This window comes from Takifugu rubripes, chromosome 17, assembly GCF_901000725.2.
Source record: "Takifugu rubripes chromosome 17, fTakRub1.2, whole genome shotgun sequence".
NCBI classification, from domain to species: domain Eukaryota; kingdom Metazoa; phylum Chordata; class Actinopteri; order Tetraodontiformes; family Tetraodontidae; genus Takifugu; species Takifugu rubripes.
In genome coordinates this window covers 15468493-15486871 of record NC_042301.1, presented here as the reverse complement: position 1 = coordinate 15486871, position 18379 = coordinate 15468493, and the positions used below count along the sequence as shown (strand labels likewise).

General features: G+C 49.1%; 2 protein-coding genes across 4 annotated transcripts in view; one reads left to right on the top strand and one right to left on the bottom strand.

The window, feature by feature from the left end:
- LOC101067800 (B-cell lymphoma/leukemia 11A-like) overlaps positions 1-4599 on the bottom strand; it is a 30127-nt gene extending 25528 nt beyond the window's left edge. Inside the window, exons 1-2 of the mRNA XM_011613034.2 lie at positions 4255-4599; positions 1574-1966 (exon numbers count right to left, since the gene is read on the bottom strand). Coding sequence (XP_011611336.1) covers positions 1574-1966; positions 4255-4309 — 448 coding nt within the window. The 5' untranslated portion in view covers positions 4310-4599. The remainder of the gene's footprint in view (positions 1-1573; positions 1967-4254) is intronic.
- A 106-nt stretch (positions 4600-4705) lies between these two features.
- On the top strand, positions 4706-15470 carry cep170ab (centrosomal protein 170Ab). Of its 3 annotated transcripts, none has more exons than XM_029850516.1 (20): positions 4706-4804; positions 5983-6147; positions 7484-7622; positions 7711-7800; positions 7920-7998; positions 8176-8234; positions 8318-8459; positions 8593-8724; positions 8832-9269; positions 9355-9725; positions 9838-9966; positions 10061-10193; positions 10320-11780; positions 11877-12120; positions 12210-12318; positions 12415-12573; positions 12900-12988; positions 13337-13430; positions 13747-13798; positions 13886-15470. In XM_029850516.1, the coding sequence occupies exons 3-20, from the start codon at positions 7518-7520 to the stop codon at positions 14110-14112; spliced, it is 4113 nt and encodes a 1370-aa protein (XP_029706376.1). In that variant the 5' UTR covers positions 4706-4804; positions 5983-6147; positions 7484-7517; the 3' UTR covers positions 14113-15470. The 3 variants fall into 3 exon arrangements, with proteins under 3 accessions (XP_029706376.1, XP_029706375.1, XP_029706377.1); XM_029850515.1 differs by lacking the exon at positions 4706-4804 and adding an exon at positions 4819-5025; XM_029850517.1 differs by lacking the exon at positions 4706-4804 and having other exon boundaries at positions 4837-6147; positions 7487-7622.
- Positions 15471-18379: the final 2909 nt, after the last annotated feature.

Sequence of the window (18379 nt, the reverse complement as noted above, 5' to 3'; positions counted from 1 at the left end):
GGTTCGCAGACGTTTGAGCGCACCAGGTGAAGGACCATTTTCACAATGTGACAATGTAAAGCGCACAACCGCGGCCAGTTGTGCCACATGTGCACCGTTTAGGGACCGTCTGCACTGAGGTCGCGTCTCAGTGGCGGCCTCAAGCTGAGCTGGCCGAGAGAACACGGCAGCTAGCATATGGGCTGTGGGGTGGCGCGCTGGCATCGCCGGTCCGCATTCATCAATCTCCAACACTGAAAACAGATGTGTTCCTGTGTGTCTGTGCGTGTGTGTCTGTGAGTCCTCTGCGCTGGCTGCCACTTCTTTGTTTCGCCCAAAATCTGTTCAGAATCTGTAACTGCGCCATCAGGTGAGGCGTCGCCGCCGCAGCGCCACACGGAGAAGAGGGAGGAAAGCTCGACGGTTTATATAAGACAGGGAGATGATAAATAAAGCTCCACTTACAGTGACCTTATGATATCATGTGAACTCCGCTGCATGATGGTCTAAATGAGCAGAGAAAAGCATGTTCGAACAGCTGACAGAGCCCAGAGGCATGTTGTGTGTGTCCGAGAGTGTGTGTGTGTGTGTGTGTGTGTGTGCTCATACATAAGCAGGGCAGATGTTTAACAAACTGGACACTAATGAACAGTGGCCGTTCTGTGCGGCAGCGGGCGAACAGCAGATAACAGTGGTCCCTTTACAATACCATCTGCAGCACCGACTCCACGAGCGCATTTACGGGTATTGACGATCACGCCGTGTCTATTTACACCGAAGTGGCATTAAACGGTACCGCAACTGCCAGGACAATCGGCCCGATCTGAGGCTGAAAAAGAATCCACATTCAAACGGGCTGATCGAAATCAGGCCTCTGTTCTGTAAATCTGGTCATAAGGGACCCACGCTTGTTGCGCTGCAACTCATGTTTTTACCGCAGCCTCGTTTAGCCCCGGGTGGACAAACAGCAAACCAGAAGCCTTAAGAAGTCCTTAATTACTCAAATCAAGGAAAACACTGACAATTAGTGGCTGCAGAGATCCTCAAATAAACGCATCTTCCTTGACAGTCTGTCATAATTACATTCTTCTCTATCTCTTTTAATTTTAGCATCAGAGCAAAACTCTGCAGGCGCATATTTGAGGGAAGGAGAGATATGGCGGTGTAATAAACCAGGGAGGGATGCAGATACATCTCTCAGCCCCACATTAGAGCCAGTGTCAGGGCCACAAGATCTGAGCACATCTGCGATGCAGGGACCGGCTAATTCAACTCTCTCTCTCTTGTCCCGTCATGAAGAGCTCCCTTGTCTGCCACAGTGTGTCTTTTTCACTATCTCCAAATGTTTCCTTTCCTGACAATCATTTTCGGGATGGCTGGCCTTCATGTGGGTTGGGGCTCCGGCTGAGGGAGATTTGCAGCTCCTAAAAGCTTCTTTCACGTGTTACGCAGCTCGGACGGATTCCGACGGCTACGCCGAGCGAGCTGCACAAGGAGTGACCGCTGCGCGCGCTCGCGCCATTAAATCACACTTTCCTTTTACTGTCTGGACTCACACGCTGCTCACGTGCGGCCTCCATTCGACTCGTTTTACCTGAGATATTTTCCTGCTTGGGGATTATTCCTCGCAACGGTGCAGATAAACAATCCTCGTCCTGCGGCGACACCTGAACAGCCACCTCCACAGGGTGATACGGCCTCTGCGGGTGGTGGTGGTGGCTCCGTGAGTGCGAGGATGATGTGGAGAGGGGGGAGGCGAGCGGGGAGGAAGGGGGCCGGTCCAGCGGTTTGTCTGCACAGAGGCTCCCGTGGCACTGCCTCCGTTTGTGTTCGATGAACAGCAGGATGTCGGCGAGGGGGAAGCGAGAGTGGCACTGCCCACAGGTCAGCAGGTCTGGGTCCCCTTTCAGGGGCTCACCCTGAGCCACTCCCAGCCTGGGGGAGTCCTGAGAGTCATCTTCGGGTAGAACACCTGACAGCGGTTCAGCTGGATGGAGACAAGGCAGACCATTAAAAGATGTCGCTCAGCTATCACAATGTCTGCAGCAATAAGGTCAGGATATAAAATGTGCTCGGCAATATTTTTAGAAGAGGAAACAGGAGCGATTGGGAACAGAAGCTACTTCGATGAGGAGTGACACATTCAGCTTGCAGGCAGCAGCTAAACGATTAAGTTTGGCTTGACCCTCTTTATTGTGCTGCCAATCTCGCTTTTTTAATGAACCTAACACCTCTGAGAATCAAAAAATAGATTCTAATTTGAGTTCAAGATGATTGGACCCCATTTCGTTGAAAGTGCTGGGATCTTGTGAACCAAGGTTAGACGTGGAGGGGTTGGATGTGGAGTAGGTCCCTGAAGTACCAACAGGGGAGGGGAGGGAAAAGAGAGGAGGGAGAGAGAACCTTTTAACAGAAGTAATCTAGACGCATGGTAAACGACATTGGGCGCTCCGACTGGCATGTTGAGATAAGATGTGATGAATTCTTGCTGCCGGTTCAACCTTTAATTCCGTGTCGGGTCAGACGAGAAGGCGACGGGGGAGTACGCAGAGATAGACCCTGTTACCTGTATGTTCAGCTGCATTAAAGATGAGCGAATCTGCCCCTTATTTTGCTGAAGCTTATCTTCACCGGCTTAAGCCGTGGAATATAGAGAAAAGTGTGCGAGGAGGAAAGCGGCCACCCCCCCCTTTCCAAGCCCATATAATTTCATTCTGATGCTACGCAGAAGTGATGTGAATAACTCTGAAAAGCCTGAATAGAATCTTTCTTATTTTTCCATGCAGCCTCCTGGGCCAGAACTTAAACCAGTTTAGGTCAACGCCTCCCACTGGAGCTACAGGAGTTAACCTGTATCAGACCTTCTCGGTGCTTTTTTTTGGGGGGGGGGGGGGGGGGGGGGGGGCGGTTGTGCCTGGATCAATGATTAGAATCTATTTATATCCCAGTATATTTAACTAAATTAACCAAACTACATCTCTGGCAGTCCTGTGGGTGTGAGAAAACTCACATACTTACATACACGCAACAAAGCCTGTTTAAGATGATTGTAAACGGGTGGGCTGTTGAAATATATCATATGAATTTTTTGAAAGAATTAGGAGAAAGAGAGAGTGCATGGACTACCCAGAAGGGAAATTAAAAGACCAGGAGTATCAATGTGACTTATATTTACGAAACCTACAAAATAAAACCGAAAAAGCACCTTTTGCTGATGACGTAGCCTACACAACGTCTCATTTCGTCCTCTGCGTGTCTGGTCAAGCAGAAAGGGCTTCAAGCGGATCAAGTTCAAGTTCAGAAGAGGCCCACAGGACCACAATCGTATTGCGCCCCCCTCTGACAATCATTAGACGAATGATGGCTACATATTGCGAGATCATAATTGCTTCCGACCAAAAGGGCACCGCAGGCAGACCTCAGGAAAACTCAGCCTCTCCCTCGTTGTTCTAAAGTTTTAAAATAAAAAAAACAGTCTTCACGTTTGAAGACCGAGAGTGAAAGAATCAACTCGTTTCTGCTCCTATCTGAGGGACGCCCGCGGATAACAGCCGTGTATGAGTGTCTTCACAGAGAGGAACACCGTGTCTGTGCGCAGTCATTTCATCACACACGCGCGTAAAACGACTTTTCCTGCTGCGTTCTCCAACAGTTGTAAACCAGCAAGGGGAGTTTCCACTCGATGTATCAATGCCCGGCAATTCCACGAGCTACCCGGTAAAGTGCGCGCTGTTTGCGCGCATATGTTGCATTCTGCCACACAACCCGCGTTCCTTCGGGGTTAACGCACACGAGGTCTCCGCGAGCGTGCGAGCGCCACTTCCCCGTCTCCAAAACAGCCCCAAACATCTGTAAACACATGGCCTCGCTTAAAGAAATGGTAGGTGTGACGCGGGGATGATATTTCCACACCTGGAGAGGCGGCGCGGCTGCCGTCATGTAGCCAAAGGTCTCCGGCTATAAAGCCCGTGCATGCCCTTTAATGGCGAGAGAAACCTCGGAGTCTGCGTTATACAACGCCTGAACAGACGCGAGGTGAACGTCTCTGTCAGGCTGTTGGGGGGGAAAGAACTTTCAGCAGAGGAAAAACAGAACTTAACTCGATTTAAAACAACGTGGAGCCCCCGAGCATGTTCCGTATTCGCTCGGGGCTGGAGTCCGTGCGCAGCCGGACCCTGCCCGTTCCAGAGAGAAGTTCTTTTACACGGCATGGAACAAGAGTTTCCCCCCTCCTTCAATCTATGAAGACCCCCCATTTAAGTCAAAAACACTTACGCGAAAACTCCCGTTTGCTCAAGTGCTGGGGTTTGCCTTGCTTGCGGCGAGACATGTCGGTTTTGTGGCGGCTCTTCAGCTGAGTTCACATTGGGAAATCCGTTCCTACAAGGTAGATTCCAAATGAAGCGTCTTCATTGATGTGTCAGACATCCAAAGAGAGGAGCAAAACCAAGCGGAATGAAGTGTGGCTCATGCAGACAGTGAGGAGGAGCGCGCTGCGGACTGTGCGGACCTCTTCATGACTTTTTCGCCAAAAGAGTGTGATGGGGGGGCAACGACGGAGCCCCCTGAGCTGCAAGTTCAAGTGCGGACGTGACGTTCCTGCGAACTTGAACGTCAGGAGACGGACGGACTGAGACATACACGACATGGGCAGGGCGACGCTGGCCAGTGGGAGGGGGGACGAGCCATAATAAAGACCAATGGACACTCATTATGGACTACCTATGGAAAGAGGTTGGAGAGGGACGGGGGGGACCCTGAAGACACCAATGGACGGAGGGCATCGGGGCGGGCTTAGGAGAGAGAGGGAGAGGGAGAGAGAGACGTAAGTCATCCATGGGAGCGGAGGAGCGCGTCTTTCAGCGCTGATGTGCTCCTGCTCGATTCATATTCATTAGAGACTAGTTTCAATCTGATTTAAATATTCAGTGGTTATGTGGATTTGTGGAGAGGAATATGGAAAATCCTTTTGGATTATCTAGATTTTTTATGTTTTATAGTCTCTGTTCGCCTGTGTTTTTGTTTGGATGTACTTATTTGATATGGGTAAGAAAAATAAAAGCAAGTGCAAACTTATGGGAGCTTAATGAGCTTTCTAAAAGAGGGTGCAGCAACGTAGGCCTAATGATTAACTCGCACGGCCTGAAGCTGATGTCAAAGATACGTTCATGTTAACATCAACGTAATAGAATAAAATAAAAATAGTCGGTCGGTGTGACCGACTAAATAAAAGGATTGAGCCTGAATTTAGAACCGGTTATATATATTTGAAAGATTTGCGTTCAGATTTGCGTTTTGTTCGTGACTATTCCAAAGTCTTAGGACATTTGCGCAGTTGTGAACACACAAAAAAAGTCCAGCATAAGGCTTGATTATTTTTTTTAGTATTCTTTATATGGTCCAAAGTTATATCTATTTCGCCTCTATATAACCGGAAGATCAACAATGTCTCCAAAAGAACGTGGAAAAATTAAACAAATACACGGAAAATCTCTTAAGAAACAAAGGAAGTTAAAAGCCAAATATGTCAAAAATTTTCTTTTTTGTTTTCTACTATGTTTCGTTATTATGTAAATAATTGCTGGCTAATAGATGCCTTATTTATCGAAAGCGTGAATATTAATAATTTAGTCAACGTCATTAAAAACTGTGCTTTAGTTCTTATATCGTAGCACTTTGGCGCCCTCTAGTGTCTCCGCACAGGTTGACACCAGGTGTTTATTAATGTGTTGACACTGTTGTGCTCTGAATTGTGAATGTCTATCTTACTAAACAGTGTCTCAAAAGAAGAATATTAGCTGCCACAGAACCAGTCTTTAAGCAGGAGTGTGATTATAAAATAAAATGCAATCTTTAATTTCAACTTTACAGCTTAATTATATATGAACTAAAGATCTAAAACATAAAGCAGCTTTGTGTTGTTTCCTCCCTGTATTGTGTCCATCTCCCACTGACCGTGAAAATGGTACCATCGCTGATTCCGTATTACCCCTCACGGTTTAGTTATTGGATTACATAACCTCCTCTTCCCTGTGCGCACGCACGGAGCGCCGCCACGAGGCCAAGGTGGAGCGGTGCAGCAGGAGCTGGGCTGGGCGGCAGGCTCCGAGGGGCAGCACTGCTCGTAATCTTCTACATATCGGATGCAGATTTTCCATAGGGCACCTGGTGAGTGACATTCGTGTTCCTCCGCTGTTTTCAGGCGTGTGACCAACGCGGCGTCTTGTCTGTCTGTGCACGCGGATTGGAGACGGAGAAGAGAGCATCGCTGCGCTTGAGCGACTGCGTTCAGGATGTCGTCCATAACGTGAGAGCTTCGGCTGTACATTAGCTGATGCTCTCCATCCTGGTTAACGTGTAAAAAAAAAAACGCCTGCATTTGCTTCCGTTTGAACAGAAGAGTAGATAAACGTGAATATCCTGAATGATCAGTGCGCATCTGATGACAGGTCCGATAATAGCCACACCGTAGCTATACGTTTTGTTATGCCTTTAAACCTATGATCAGATCATCTTACATACGACATTTGATTATGTTAGAGAAATGTTTCCCTAAAGCAGCTGTCAATATTAAATGGCTTCATGATGAACGCAGTTAGGTTGAGATTTGGCCTAACTGGGCTAATAACCCTGCTGAGCCATTGGACCATTTCAAGCCTTTGGTGATCTCAGTGATGCGCTGGGATGATGTGCTGTCATGTGAAGCAGGCAGAGATCTGGGACTGGATGGAGCCGTGTGTGGTCAAGCGTCCCAGAAAGGAAAATGTGGGCCAGAGTAATGCCAGGCCACTGAAAGGGTTAACCTGTCCATTCTTTCAGAGAAAGAGAGAGGGAGAAAGAGAGGAGTGGTGGGGGGTTGTCAGGTCCCATTGGGATGTACTGATGCATAAACAAAGCCATGAGTCCCAGATATACCTCCAGTGTGTGTAATTAGGCTGTATCCCACTAATCCGAGCGTGGCTCAGTCAGTGTGAGTCAGCAGGGCCCGTGATGCTCCCGCACAGGCACGATCGCCTGATTGTCTCGCTCAAAAGAGCCGTTGTGCTGATGGCGATTCTCCCAACAACACGGGAATCATATGAGAACCTCCAGAAAAGATCCTCTCCGTGCAGTTTCCCAGCCTCCTGCCTCGGTCATCAATCTGTATCGCTCTCATTGCACCTTCCAGCTAAATTATATAAAAGCATTTCTGTGTACTTGAGCTTTGTAATTTAGTTTTCATCAATGATCCAGCAGATCTGTGATGGGCTAATTATAAACTGACAAACATTCCGTAAAACAGTCTATTACGGACTTGAAACTCAGGTTTTCTTTGGTTTGCTGCTCTTCCGAGGCAGATGTGAGCATCCTGCAGTGATTCCTAAAATAGCCACAGTGTATAGTATACAACACATGCACAGATGAACAGCTTCAGGCTCTCTTTATGCCTGTCAGGACGCCAGAAGGACTTAATTACACCCCTGGATAGATGAATACTATGAGCTAACAGTGGTCCTGTCCTCAGCAGGATGTGGTAAAGGCCAAAGGTGAAGGCAGCCATGAGTCTTACTTCTTGGTTCCTGGTGAGCGGCGGGGGGACACGCCATCGCCTGCCCAGGGAGATGATCTTTGTCGGGAGGGACGACTGCGAGCTCATGCTGCAGGTACGGTCGCTGCTCCAGATGCTAGCCGTGGGCCGTCGCTCATCCGGAGGCTGGATTACAGTGATTGACTGGACTGTGTGTGTTTTAGTCTCGCAGCGTGGACAAACAGCACGCCGTCATCAACTACGAGCCCGATACAGACGAGCACAAGGTCAAAGACCTGGGCAGCTTAAATGGGGTGAGTGTGGAGATTTGAGACGTTTACTCCCTGCTCGGATGCACAAACCTCCGACACGTCTCGGCAGATGTGCATCCAGCTGCCGTTGTTCTTTATCTTTACTTTGCTGGTGTCTGCAGACGTTTGTGAACGACGTCAGGATTCAGGAACAAAGCTACGTCACCCTGAAAATAGAGGACAAACTGAGGTTTGGATATGATATCCTTTGACCGTCCACCTGGGTCCACCTGTGAGGGCGCTAGCTCAGCTCACGTGCAGCCACTTTGTAACTTCATCTGCTCTCCAAACGCTGTGAACCTCCCGTTGCATTATAGACGAGGCTGAGGCTTCTCGGTTAACCTCCCCCTCAGTGTCATCTACCTTAACCCGTCTCACATCCCAACCTGTTCACGGTGGTTCGGGGAGAGCTGCATATTCCCGAGGAAGCGCTCAAGGTAAATTGCAACGTGGCGATGAGCAGGAGGCTTTTTTCTTTCATTTCAAAGATTCAAGAGGGTCTCTGAACTCTCGTTGTCAGCATGAGAAGTTGAGCAGCCAGCTTCAGCTGAGTAAGAAGAAACCCCCCGCGGCCGAGTCATCTAAACCTGAAGTAAAGCCCCCGGAGGCAGCAGCAGCATGTGAGGGGGCCACCGCCAAACCCCCCGAGGACAAGACGACAGGTGAGGTTACTGTAAGCAGGTTTACACGCACACCTTGATGGTGCTGTTTGATGAAACAAATCAGCTTTGTAATTTTACAGAAGGCGTCCTGCATTCAAAGACTGTGATTTTATTGATCTTTTTGCCCGTCTAGGGGACATAGCAGTATTACACAGAGGCACGCCCCTGTACGGCCAACCTGCCTGGTGGGGAGACGAAGACGCTGATCAATCTGGGAGGCCTGAGGAAAACAGGTCGGATCGGAAGAGGGAAAAGGTGGAAACAGGTATTTTCTCCTCAGCGTTGTAGTTGAGTTGTTTTAAATGTTTGTTCTCAATACATTTATGTCCAAATCCACAAATTAGGAGAGTTTTACATGATTCCTTTCCTCAGACAACAAAAAAGGTGCGGAAGTACCTAAACCTGCCAATCAGGAGCCCAGCTACTTTGAGATCCCAACCAAAGATACTGTGTCGGCAGCTAAAGTGAGCGGGGAGGCCCTCTCACGTGCACAGGAGACCGGTGCATCTTCTGCTGCCGAACCCTCCCATGGCCACGCCTCCTTCACCATCGAGTTTGACTCTGGGGCGACAGGTAAAGTGACTGTCAAAGACCGAGTGACAAAGGTGGGTCCCGAGGCCAAACCACGCCCTAAGAGGGCGGTGGGAGAGGAGCTGAGTCCACTCCAGACGGCCATGGTGGCCGCAGAGGTCAAGGTTGCTGACTGGCTCGCCCAGAACGAGCTCCCGCTGACTCTGAAAGACATCGTTGCAGAAGATGAAGGAGAAAGCGTAAAGAGCGATGTTCCTGTACACCTCAGGAGTCTCAAAGGTGCGTGAGCGCGGCATGTCTCCACGCAGGTCCTCCTTCGTGACCCCCTTTTACTAGATTCCGATTTTCTTTTCAACCATCCCAGACAGTAAGCACGAGGACGGAACCCAGAGCGACTCGGAGAACGCGCTCGGAGAGGAGCAGAGGGCAGCAGCCATAGAGGAACGCTCCTGGGGGCTGTGGGGAGGCGCGGGGAAGATCAGAGAGGGGCGAGCCAACGTGCCAGAGGGGCTCTTTGCGGAGGAGGAGAGTCCTGCGCGTCGTCGCAAGTCCCCCAATCCCAAAGTTCCGAGTGGACTCGTGGAGAGGCGGCACGGCTCAGCGCTGCACCAGCAGGCTGGCCGTGATGAGCGCTACCACCCCCGCCGGGACGATTACAGCGACAGAGGAACGTACACCGTAGCGCTGGACAATGGTGAAGGTGACGAGGAGGAACCCCAGAAACGGATTGATAAGGTGGAGAGGGAGACTTTGAATTCATGTCTTTGACGTTTCTGTTGATTGAATTGGCTTCGGATCGTAAATCGCCCATTCCCATATGGGTGTGTATGCACATTGAATGTTGCAGGTGTTTGGAGTGGATGAGCAAGAGCCTCTGTGTGTGTCCAGGTTGGCCGGTGCTGACCAAAGACCGAGGATCACCCCCCAGTGGTCTGGGACAGGGGACGGAGGAAAACACGGACACTTAGAGAGAGAGGTCCAAGCTCCCAACACTTCAGAAGCCGTCCACCGGCGGCGGCTGTTTCAGAGGCCTCATTGATTCATGGCATTTATTGTGTCTCCTGGTTCAGGTTCTACCCGAGGAGCTGGTGGTGGGAGGTCCTCGATGGGTGTCCCAGTGGGCGACTCTGGCAGCGAGTCACATTAGGACCGACCCTGAGGGATCAGGAGGGGAGAGTCACATCATGGTCGCAGAGGACCGAGGTGCACACACAGTTTTCAGCTATTTTTGCATTGTGCCGAGTATCGTGAGAGAATTACTCCAAATAAAAGTCATTAAACTGTTAAAATGTTCCCGTTTAGATGTGACATATTAATCTCGTCTTCCAGCTGAAATAAACGAATCCAGCCATTCAGCTTCTTTTGCCTCATCCGGCCACACGGAGCGCAAGAGGAGGATCCTGCCGCAGCTTCCCGGAGAGGAGCTCGTCTTGGGAAGGAGGACCTCGGGCTCAGGTCTACGAGTGGATCTCGGAGAGAAGCAAGACACAGAGCTGCAGGAGAAGGAAAACCTGCAGGAGAAGGCGGAAAGGGGAAAGAACCGTACTGCCCATGGCACCGGAGGCGCCGGCAGCCATGGCAGCAGCCCCAGTCGCTCCTCGCCAGCCAAGTCACAGGACAGCGGCAGGTCGGGAAAGTCAGGAGCGGCGGCCAAGCTACCCCTTCGTCCGCTGACCAGTGGGGAAAAAAGAAAGGAAGAGGTGCAGAGAAGGAAAAAGGAGGAGGAAAAATCCAGGGAAAATAGCGGGAAACCATTGTTGAGACAGGAAAGCTTCACCGTAGAGAAGCCAAGTTCCAACGTTCCCATTGAGCTGATTCCTCGGATCGATGGGCTGACCCGCAGCACAGTTCAGGGGCGGGAGCACGCCGTCGACACCGCCACCCTCAAGAAAGACTCCGAAGCTGTGGCCGCTTTCCTTGAAACAACGGTATCAGACCAAGGTGATCCTCCGAGTCAGTCCATTGAAGGTTCCGTATCACCAGAGTCAGACGTGGACACCACCAGCACCGTCAGTCAGGCGGACGGAGCGCGGAAAGTCATCCAGAAGCGCCGCACGCTTGCGGGGCAGCAGAAGGAGAAGACGGTTTTGTGCTCAGCCAACAAAGGACCCGCCGGCGCCCGAGACTCCCAGGACAGGAGAGCAAAGAGCAGAACGCCCGGTCCGTCACAGTCCAGCCAGCCCTGGACCTCCTTAGACCTGACAGATGATGACATCAACTCAAACTCGCTCCTCTCGGACTCCCAGATGACGTCGACACGGGTCTGTAAGAGCTCTCAGAGCAGAGCCCAGACCGGGAGCACGGCGGGCGCCGCCGCCAAGACGAGTCGGGCCAAAATCCCTCCGGCTGCAGCTTCTTCTGTCGGCACTAAGACATCGAACGTCCCCAAACCAAGGCCCACACGGACGTCTCTGCTCAGACGAGCCCGTCTCGGAGATTCATCGGACACAGAACCCGCCGACCTGGACCGGATGTCGGTCGCCTCTGAGGCCTCTACCACAAGTTCCACATCCAGGACGGGGATGGCGAAGAGGGGAATATCTAGAATAGAAGCGCTGGCACAGCCGAGGAGGCCGAGAGTGGGTTCTCCATCGGCCCAGAGCGACTCGGAGGCCACTGTGACCAGAACAAGAGGGTTCGGAGCTCGGGGCGCTGCCGGTGAATACGCCTTCAAACAGGGATTAAGAACATCTAATGTCCCTGCAGCGTCTGGACCCAGAGCCAGGGCCAACAGCGCCTCCAAGCTGCCCGACAAGAGCAAAGGCACTTCTGCCCACGTCACACAAGCATGTAAGAACATCATTGTGTGTGTTCTTTCTTGATTTGTTAAGCATCAATGTCAAATATTGCACATCACATCCATCATCTGATCCGCTTCTCCGCCAGCCGTCTCTCGGTGGCGTCGCGTTCCCGTGGAATACGCTTCCACCTCGGAGGACGAGTACGGCTCCAACCGTCACAAATCCAAACAGGGCCAGACACGACCCTTCTCTTCCACCCGCGTCGCCCAGCTAAGTGGTTCCGCTCCAGCCTCTCCTAGTCCCGCAGGTCTGGCTCCTGTGAAGCAGCAGTCCAGGGAACATGAGGAGTACATGAGAGACTGGACGGCACACAGCGAAGAAATAGCCAGGTTCTAGTTTCTGAGAGCTGTAGCCGTAGCATATTTACATACCATGTAAACTTCCATATTAACTTTGTGTGCTCATGTTTGCTAATCAGGATTAGTCAAGACCTGGCCAAAGACCTCGCCATGCTCGCCAGAGAAATTCACGATGTGGCAGGGGAAATTGACTCAGTGAGTCCTGCAGCCACCGATCCAGGAATTATGGTAACACTTGAAAAATACATTCTCTCTCTTCTATGTATGCATTTGCATGTTGAAGTACCAAAAACATTCTACTCTATTATATCTTTCTGTTCGTAGGAAAATGCGTTTGATGATGGCTTGGAATTGAGTGGACCAGCAGAGCACAGCGGCATTTTGGGGAAAAATGGGCAATCTGTAGAACTACGCCCAAGGGGCTCCGCCGCTGGTGGGAAGAGCACCCGCTCCATCCGACGACAGACGTGGAACAGAGAAGAGGCAAGTTTAAATTTAAATTTAAAGAAATCTATTCTATGCTCCAACGTGCTGCGCAGAGATTAATTAGTGTCGATTTTAAACGTGACCCACCCAAGACTCCACATTCCCCCACATTGGTTTTGATGGGATCTAGTCACCCCATGCACCAGTCTTCCACCAGGGGGCGCTCTCTACCTTTTGCATATATTCATTCTACAACGAGAAATTTGTAAGAGGACCCAAAGCCAATAGCAACCAATTTACATGAAGGCTGATCAGATGAAATCAACTTTTTCATTCTTTACCAACAGCTCACTAAATCAAGTCATGATGTTTCTCTTTATCAGGCCGTGATGGACAGTTTACTTCTGGTATCTGTGTTTCAACTCGCAACGAGGATACGTCAATATGTCGAGAAAACCGCCTGCAAAATCAGGTGAGTGCATTGAGGAACACGGACTTGGTTTACAGCACACACGCTGCCGTCGATGGAGAGGGCAAAAGCAGGAAAGAATCATCAAAGTAAGGAACATAAAGATTCCCGCCACCCTTTCAGATCAAAACTGGGACGATCGGCACAATCTGAGTGGCACATCACAAAGATTTGCGCAGCCGGCGGCACGTCTTTCTCATTAGCGCACAGATGTTGGCTAGAAAAGCCCAGCTTTATTGCTATAATTTACAGTCCAGTGTTGGAGTCAATCATTTTAACTGTCAGCTAACCTGTCAAGATGTATGCTAAAATGTTTTCATGGGCTTTACATTGGTCTATTTTCGCTTCCAGGATCCTTTTCAAGGATAAAGAGAGAAAGTGGGAAGAGATTGAGAGCAAACTGCAGTCAGAACATGACTCCTTAGTACTGAAGAGCTCCAACAAGGTGATGATCCTTCATTACATTCTTGCTAAAAGCTTCCAAACAGACCAGAGGGCAACATTTGTAAAATATGCAGAGCCAGGCTCAAGGGTTTTTTTCCAATTTGGTCTAAATTAAAATGTCTGTTTTGTTCAACTATTGATGTTCTCCTCATTATAATGCTGATCAGCATTATAGCCTCAGTGGGTCTTTTGCTGTGTATTACAAAATGTAACAGACAAATCATCCATAATGAGGATGGAGGACAGCAGAGGCAGTAAACTCCATTCCTTGCATCATTTCTTCTTATATATTTTCCTTTGATTTCTGGCCTCTACAGGAGCTCTCCAGCATTATTCAAGACTTAAAAAGGGTGGAGCAACAACTGCTTGGTAATAATTTGGTTCTTTTTAAATTCTATGCGCATGTTTTTGAGGTTTTTACTGTATTCTGAGCATTTTCCTTTCGTTTGCTAACAGTAATCGACATGATGGTGGACCCAGATGGCACGTTGGATGCACTGTCAAATCTGGGCCTGACCAGTCCTCTGACTGACCCAAACCTCAACCCAGGACCTCCGCATGGGCTACCAGTGTTGCAGCCTGGACCTGGAACCTCTCCATCTGGTCCACTCCCTCCCTCCAGACCTGTGGTGCTGGCTACAAACCCAGGTGGACCTTCAGATCAGACAGAAGGGGCCAAATGAGCTCCAGGCAGCTCAGAAACCTGCTCCTGACACTAAAAGAGAAAAAAGCAGAACACATCTGTTAGGTTCCTCGTACGCCAAAAGTCATGGAAGCAGATAGTATCTTCAGTTTCAGACCAACAGGGAGTCGCACCGTATCTGTCCCTGCTACCTAAATCTATAGAACCCAAACTAAGCCCTGCCTGAAAATCAAAAAGAACGCAGTCAGCAAAGATATACAGCCGTCCATCTGTGCTTGTGTGCAGCTTCTTCTCAGCGGCCACAAAGAGATGACAGATGAAACATTTAGGGTCGGAGTCAGTCTGTTCTGTCAGACTGAAGTGTGCGTGTGCTCTAACTCGACCTCCAACGCCCCTCAGCAGCTGGAGCATGTGCATGTAGTTCCGCGGATACGCTGACGATGGCTCTGACACGATGTGTCTGTCACGTTTACTCCAAATTCTTTATCCTTGAACAGTCAGAAGCTCATCAATACGACTAAACTGATGATAACTAAGGAACCCGAAGAAGGTGGGACAGTGTCAAGACCTGATCCAGTCACAGTGTTCTACTACACTTACATGATAAAAAGAATTATTATTAACAGAAACGTATGTTTGCTATGCCGGACGCACTCCCCAGAGAGCTGTCTCAGTAATGATTTTCCATTAGTAAAGCCATGTTGGTTACTTCCATGGAAAAGAACTGTAACAGTCCAGGCCAGTGTAAATGTTTCAGTCTAAAATTCCCTTTTTTTTCCCCGCTCTTGGACCATCATCCAACACCGGTGCAGCAGAGTATCTCCATGTGCGTTTAAAAGACGATTAAATTAGCTCCCCGGAAGAGTTTAAGCAGCTATGCTTTGTCACAAGTGCCCCTGGATATGAGTCAGGACAGTTGGAGACGATCACGGTGAAGAGAGGTTGTTGCCGGTGTGTTCCTTTATGATGTCCCCCATCCCCCCACCTCCAAGTAGCTTTCTTAATAACAGTGTTGTGTTTGAACCAGCATAGACAGCGGCGACCTCCACGCCCTGCATCATATAACAGTATCGAAGATGCAGTGACGCGACGGATGTTGCAGTGAATTCCAACGTCTTTGCCTCGTACCGAAGTTTACACATGAATGTATCCTGATCAGAACTGTGGAGAAGAATTCAGCCGAAACCACTTTAATAAAGATTCATACGGCGCTTGCAGTCTGTCCTGAGTTCAGTCTCAGCCTTTCTCAAGCTTTTTCTTTTTTTGGTTTGTCTTTTTTTTGGGGGGGGGGGGGTGTTTTGTACAAATTTGCTTTGTAATATTGTTCAGTTAGATGTCGACCTTGGAATACTCGTGTTTGTCTCATTTACAATAAAATGCATGTTATTCATGGACTCTTTTTTATTAGGACTCTTTTCTCTGATTTTATTGGTCTGGTGTTCCCACTCCACGTCACACATTAGATGATTCCAACAAAAGCCTCCGAATGGGTGTAAACATTAGAATTAGCACTGAATTTGTCTTCTAAATATCACAATGTCGCTGCATCACGCACACAATGCTCATCATGTATATTCTTGAAGCACATTTCTGTTATCAGTTATATGACAGTGAAGCTGATTCCCTATTCATCTCTATTAGAAATTGTCTCTGATTAAGGGCTTCGGGGAGGGAAAACAACAGGAAGAGGAAAAACGACGTGTCAGCATTTTGCCCACGGACACGATCATGTTCCTGAAAAGTCGAAACTGGTGTTTGCAGGCTGCTTCCTGACGTCGACTGCTCACCTCTTCGGGCTGCCTGCGAGCAGCTCTCACCACCAAATACACGTGCTCATTCAATCATTACCCAGGTCTGATGTCTTGGCCAGCTCAACTTCCTTTTCACGCATCCTTCCATTCCTGGAATTGCAATCACATTTTCTCCAACATTAGCTAATAGGTCATTTGGATCAGTGAGTTTCTCAGGTTGAACAGCTCAGCAGAATCATCTCCTAGCAAGAACCCACCCGAATAAGAAGTAAGCAGGGTACAAACAGAAAACTCCTGCATCACTGCAGCAATAATGATGCTCATGATGTTGGATCTTTCTTAAAATATCACTTTCTTTCATAATGATTGATTTGTAGATTGTAATTGTAATTTTATTTTCCGTATTTTCATTCAAAGGTTAAGATTAAAGGTATTTCCCAGGTTGCAATGGGGAAATGACACTGTAGTTTCATCTAAGGGAAATTGCCTCAGCATACTCTATAGATTTCCAATCATTTAATTTGTGTGTCCAATTGCGAGACCACACACACACACACACACACACACACACACACACACACCTGCCCTTCTTTCGAGCTGTTGCTGCTGCAGCCTCAGACAGGACTCGCAGTGTACAGACGGCATCAGTGACATCGACAGGGGTGATAGCGTCTGTGTGTGTGGAGCCCCGACAGGCAGGCAGGAGCTCCCAGGTCATCAATGAAACTGTCAGATGAGCCAAGGTCGACCCCCCCCCCCCCCCCCCCCCCACCACCCACACCTCCTCTGGGGGTCACCAGTGGACAGCAACAGTGACAGCTTGTTACAAAGTTGGTTAAGCTTCTTCAGCTTTTCATGACATTGTTTCTGTGCGTTATCTTCTCTTTTTTTGCTCCATTTTTGAAGTGACGTTTGTTGGAATCTTCAGCTGCCCACTGGCTTTGAGAGGGGGGGTTCATGAAAGAGTGAAAAGGTGAACGTTTGTGTGACCCATCAGCATTATTCACCACGCAGCCACGCCCCTCAAGAATTCCAGGGAATCTTGATGCTGCCCTCCAACAGGAACTCTATTTTTCAGGGAAAGTTTGGGTATTTTTAATGTAAACGCTCCCTAGATTTGTTTCACTTTGAGGCCAAAGTGATTAACTGAAACATTGGAATCCTAGAAGCTTTAAATATGAATTTAAAAAGATAATCTTCAAAATCTCTATAGTTATGAGCTCTATCCCTTAAAAACTGCAAGAGATTTTATTCTTTTCCAAAAAGCTGAAATACAGATGATATTTACAGCCTCTTGACGGCCCCCAGCTTCATCAGCTGATGTGCATCTACTGACTGTATGAGGATGGATGACATGAACGCTCCAGAATGTGAAGACAAATTCATGAACCGCACCAGATTAACCCAGATTAGGACCTGGACCTGTCTCCTTGCTAGGAAAACACAAAGCTTTGCTGTTCCCTCATTACGTCAATGGACAACAATAGACCAATAATGGCAAAACTCTAACTTTGTGATAGATGTGATAAAGCCAGGAAAGAGAGCCTGCGTGAATGGAGCTTCACACGTGATGATGATGATGATGGACAAGATGGTTTTGGAGGATCCTTGTTTTCCACACCTCTCCCTGCCCCATCCGCAGCTCCTGGCACCAGGCCCGGGCATCTAGAGTTGCGTTTTGCCCCTCAAGCCTTCACTCAGCATATATCACGCCGAGGATGACGTCACCGCAACTAATATTAAAAAACCACGTGGAATCCTGCTGTTGGTCCTCCTGGTGTGAAGGTGAATCACCTCCGCTGAGTCGTCCTTCGCTTTCAGAGAGCTGGATTAATTCAGATGGCTTTTTTTTTATCATTTAGTGAGTCAAAACCGAGGACTACAGGCCTGAAACGTAAACAAACGGTAATAAAACAGAAAAGGAGGAGATATCCCAGGCACACGTGCGCGCTCACATGCCACGCTGTGACCCTCAGAGGACCACAACGGGTGACCCTCAAAGGTGAGTCCTATTTATAATTGTTGTAGCGAGCGTCAGCACATTAGCAAATAATCACATAAACTACGCAAAGCTGGCTGCCGTGACCTCTGACCTCTGATCGGCAGTGCACAAAAACTGTCCTTCCAGCTGGGAACCGGAGAACATGGCAGACGGTGCCTGGACGCACTCAACCACGTCGAGTATCGGATCGTGGCGGTAAGAGGGCAGCGGATGGATTTTATTTCCAGGTCGCCGGTTTCGCCTGCTGCTCTGTCACATAAAAGTTGCCAGTGACGGAGCAATAGTGACACTCTAATTTTGTTTGTCTGGAAGTGTTTCCCCCCCGCCCGCCTGCACTGATTCAGCTTTAAGACGTGTTGGCTCTCCTGGGAACCGCTCCAGCTATTTCTGTCTCGCTCTTCGTCCCTCGCAGTCGGGGTGACGTGCAGAGGGCGACCTGAGCGCGGACACAGCAGCTTCCACTGCCGGGTCGTCTCCTCCGGCTCGGACTCGCAGATCCACAAGTCGTCCTCGGCAAAGTCATAGCAGTTTCTCCTGTTTATCCAGATGAAATC

Coding starts and splice junctions, on each gene's coding strand:
- cep170ab (XM_029850516.1), top strand. CDS start 7,518: ATGAGTCTTACTTCTTGGTTCCTGGTGAGCGGCGGGGGGACACGCCAT. Junction 11,781..11,876: donor TGCCCACGTCACACAAGCAT/GTAAGAACATCA, acceptor CTTCTCCGCCAG/CCGTCTCTCGGTGGCGTCGC. Junction 12,319..12,414: donor CCACCGATCCAGGAATTATG/GTAACACTTGAA, acceptor TTCTGTTCGTAG/GAAAATGCGTTTGATGATGG.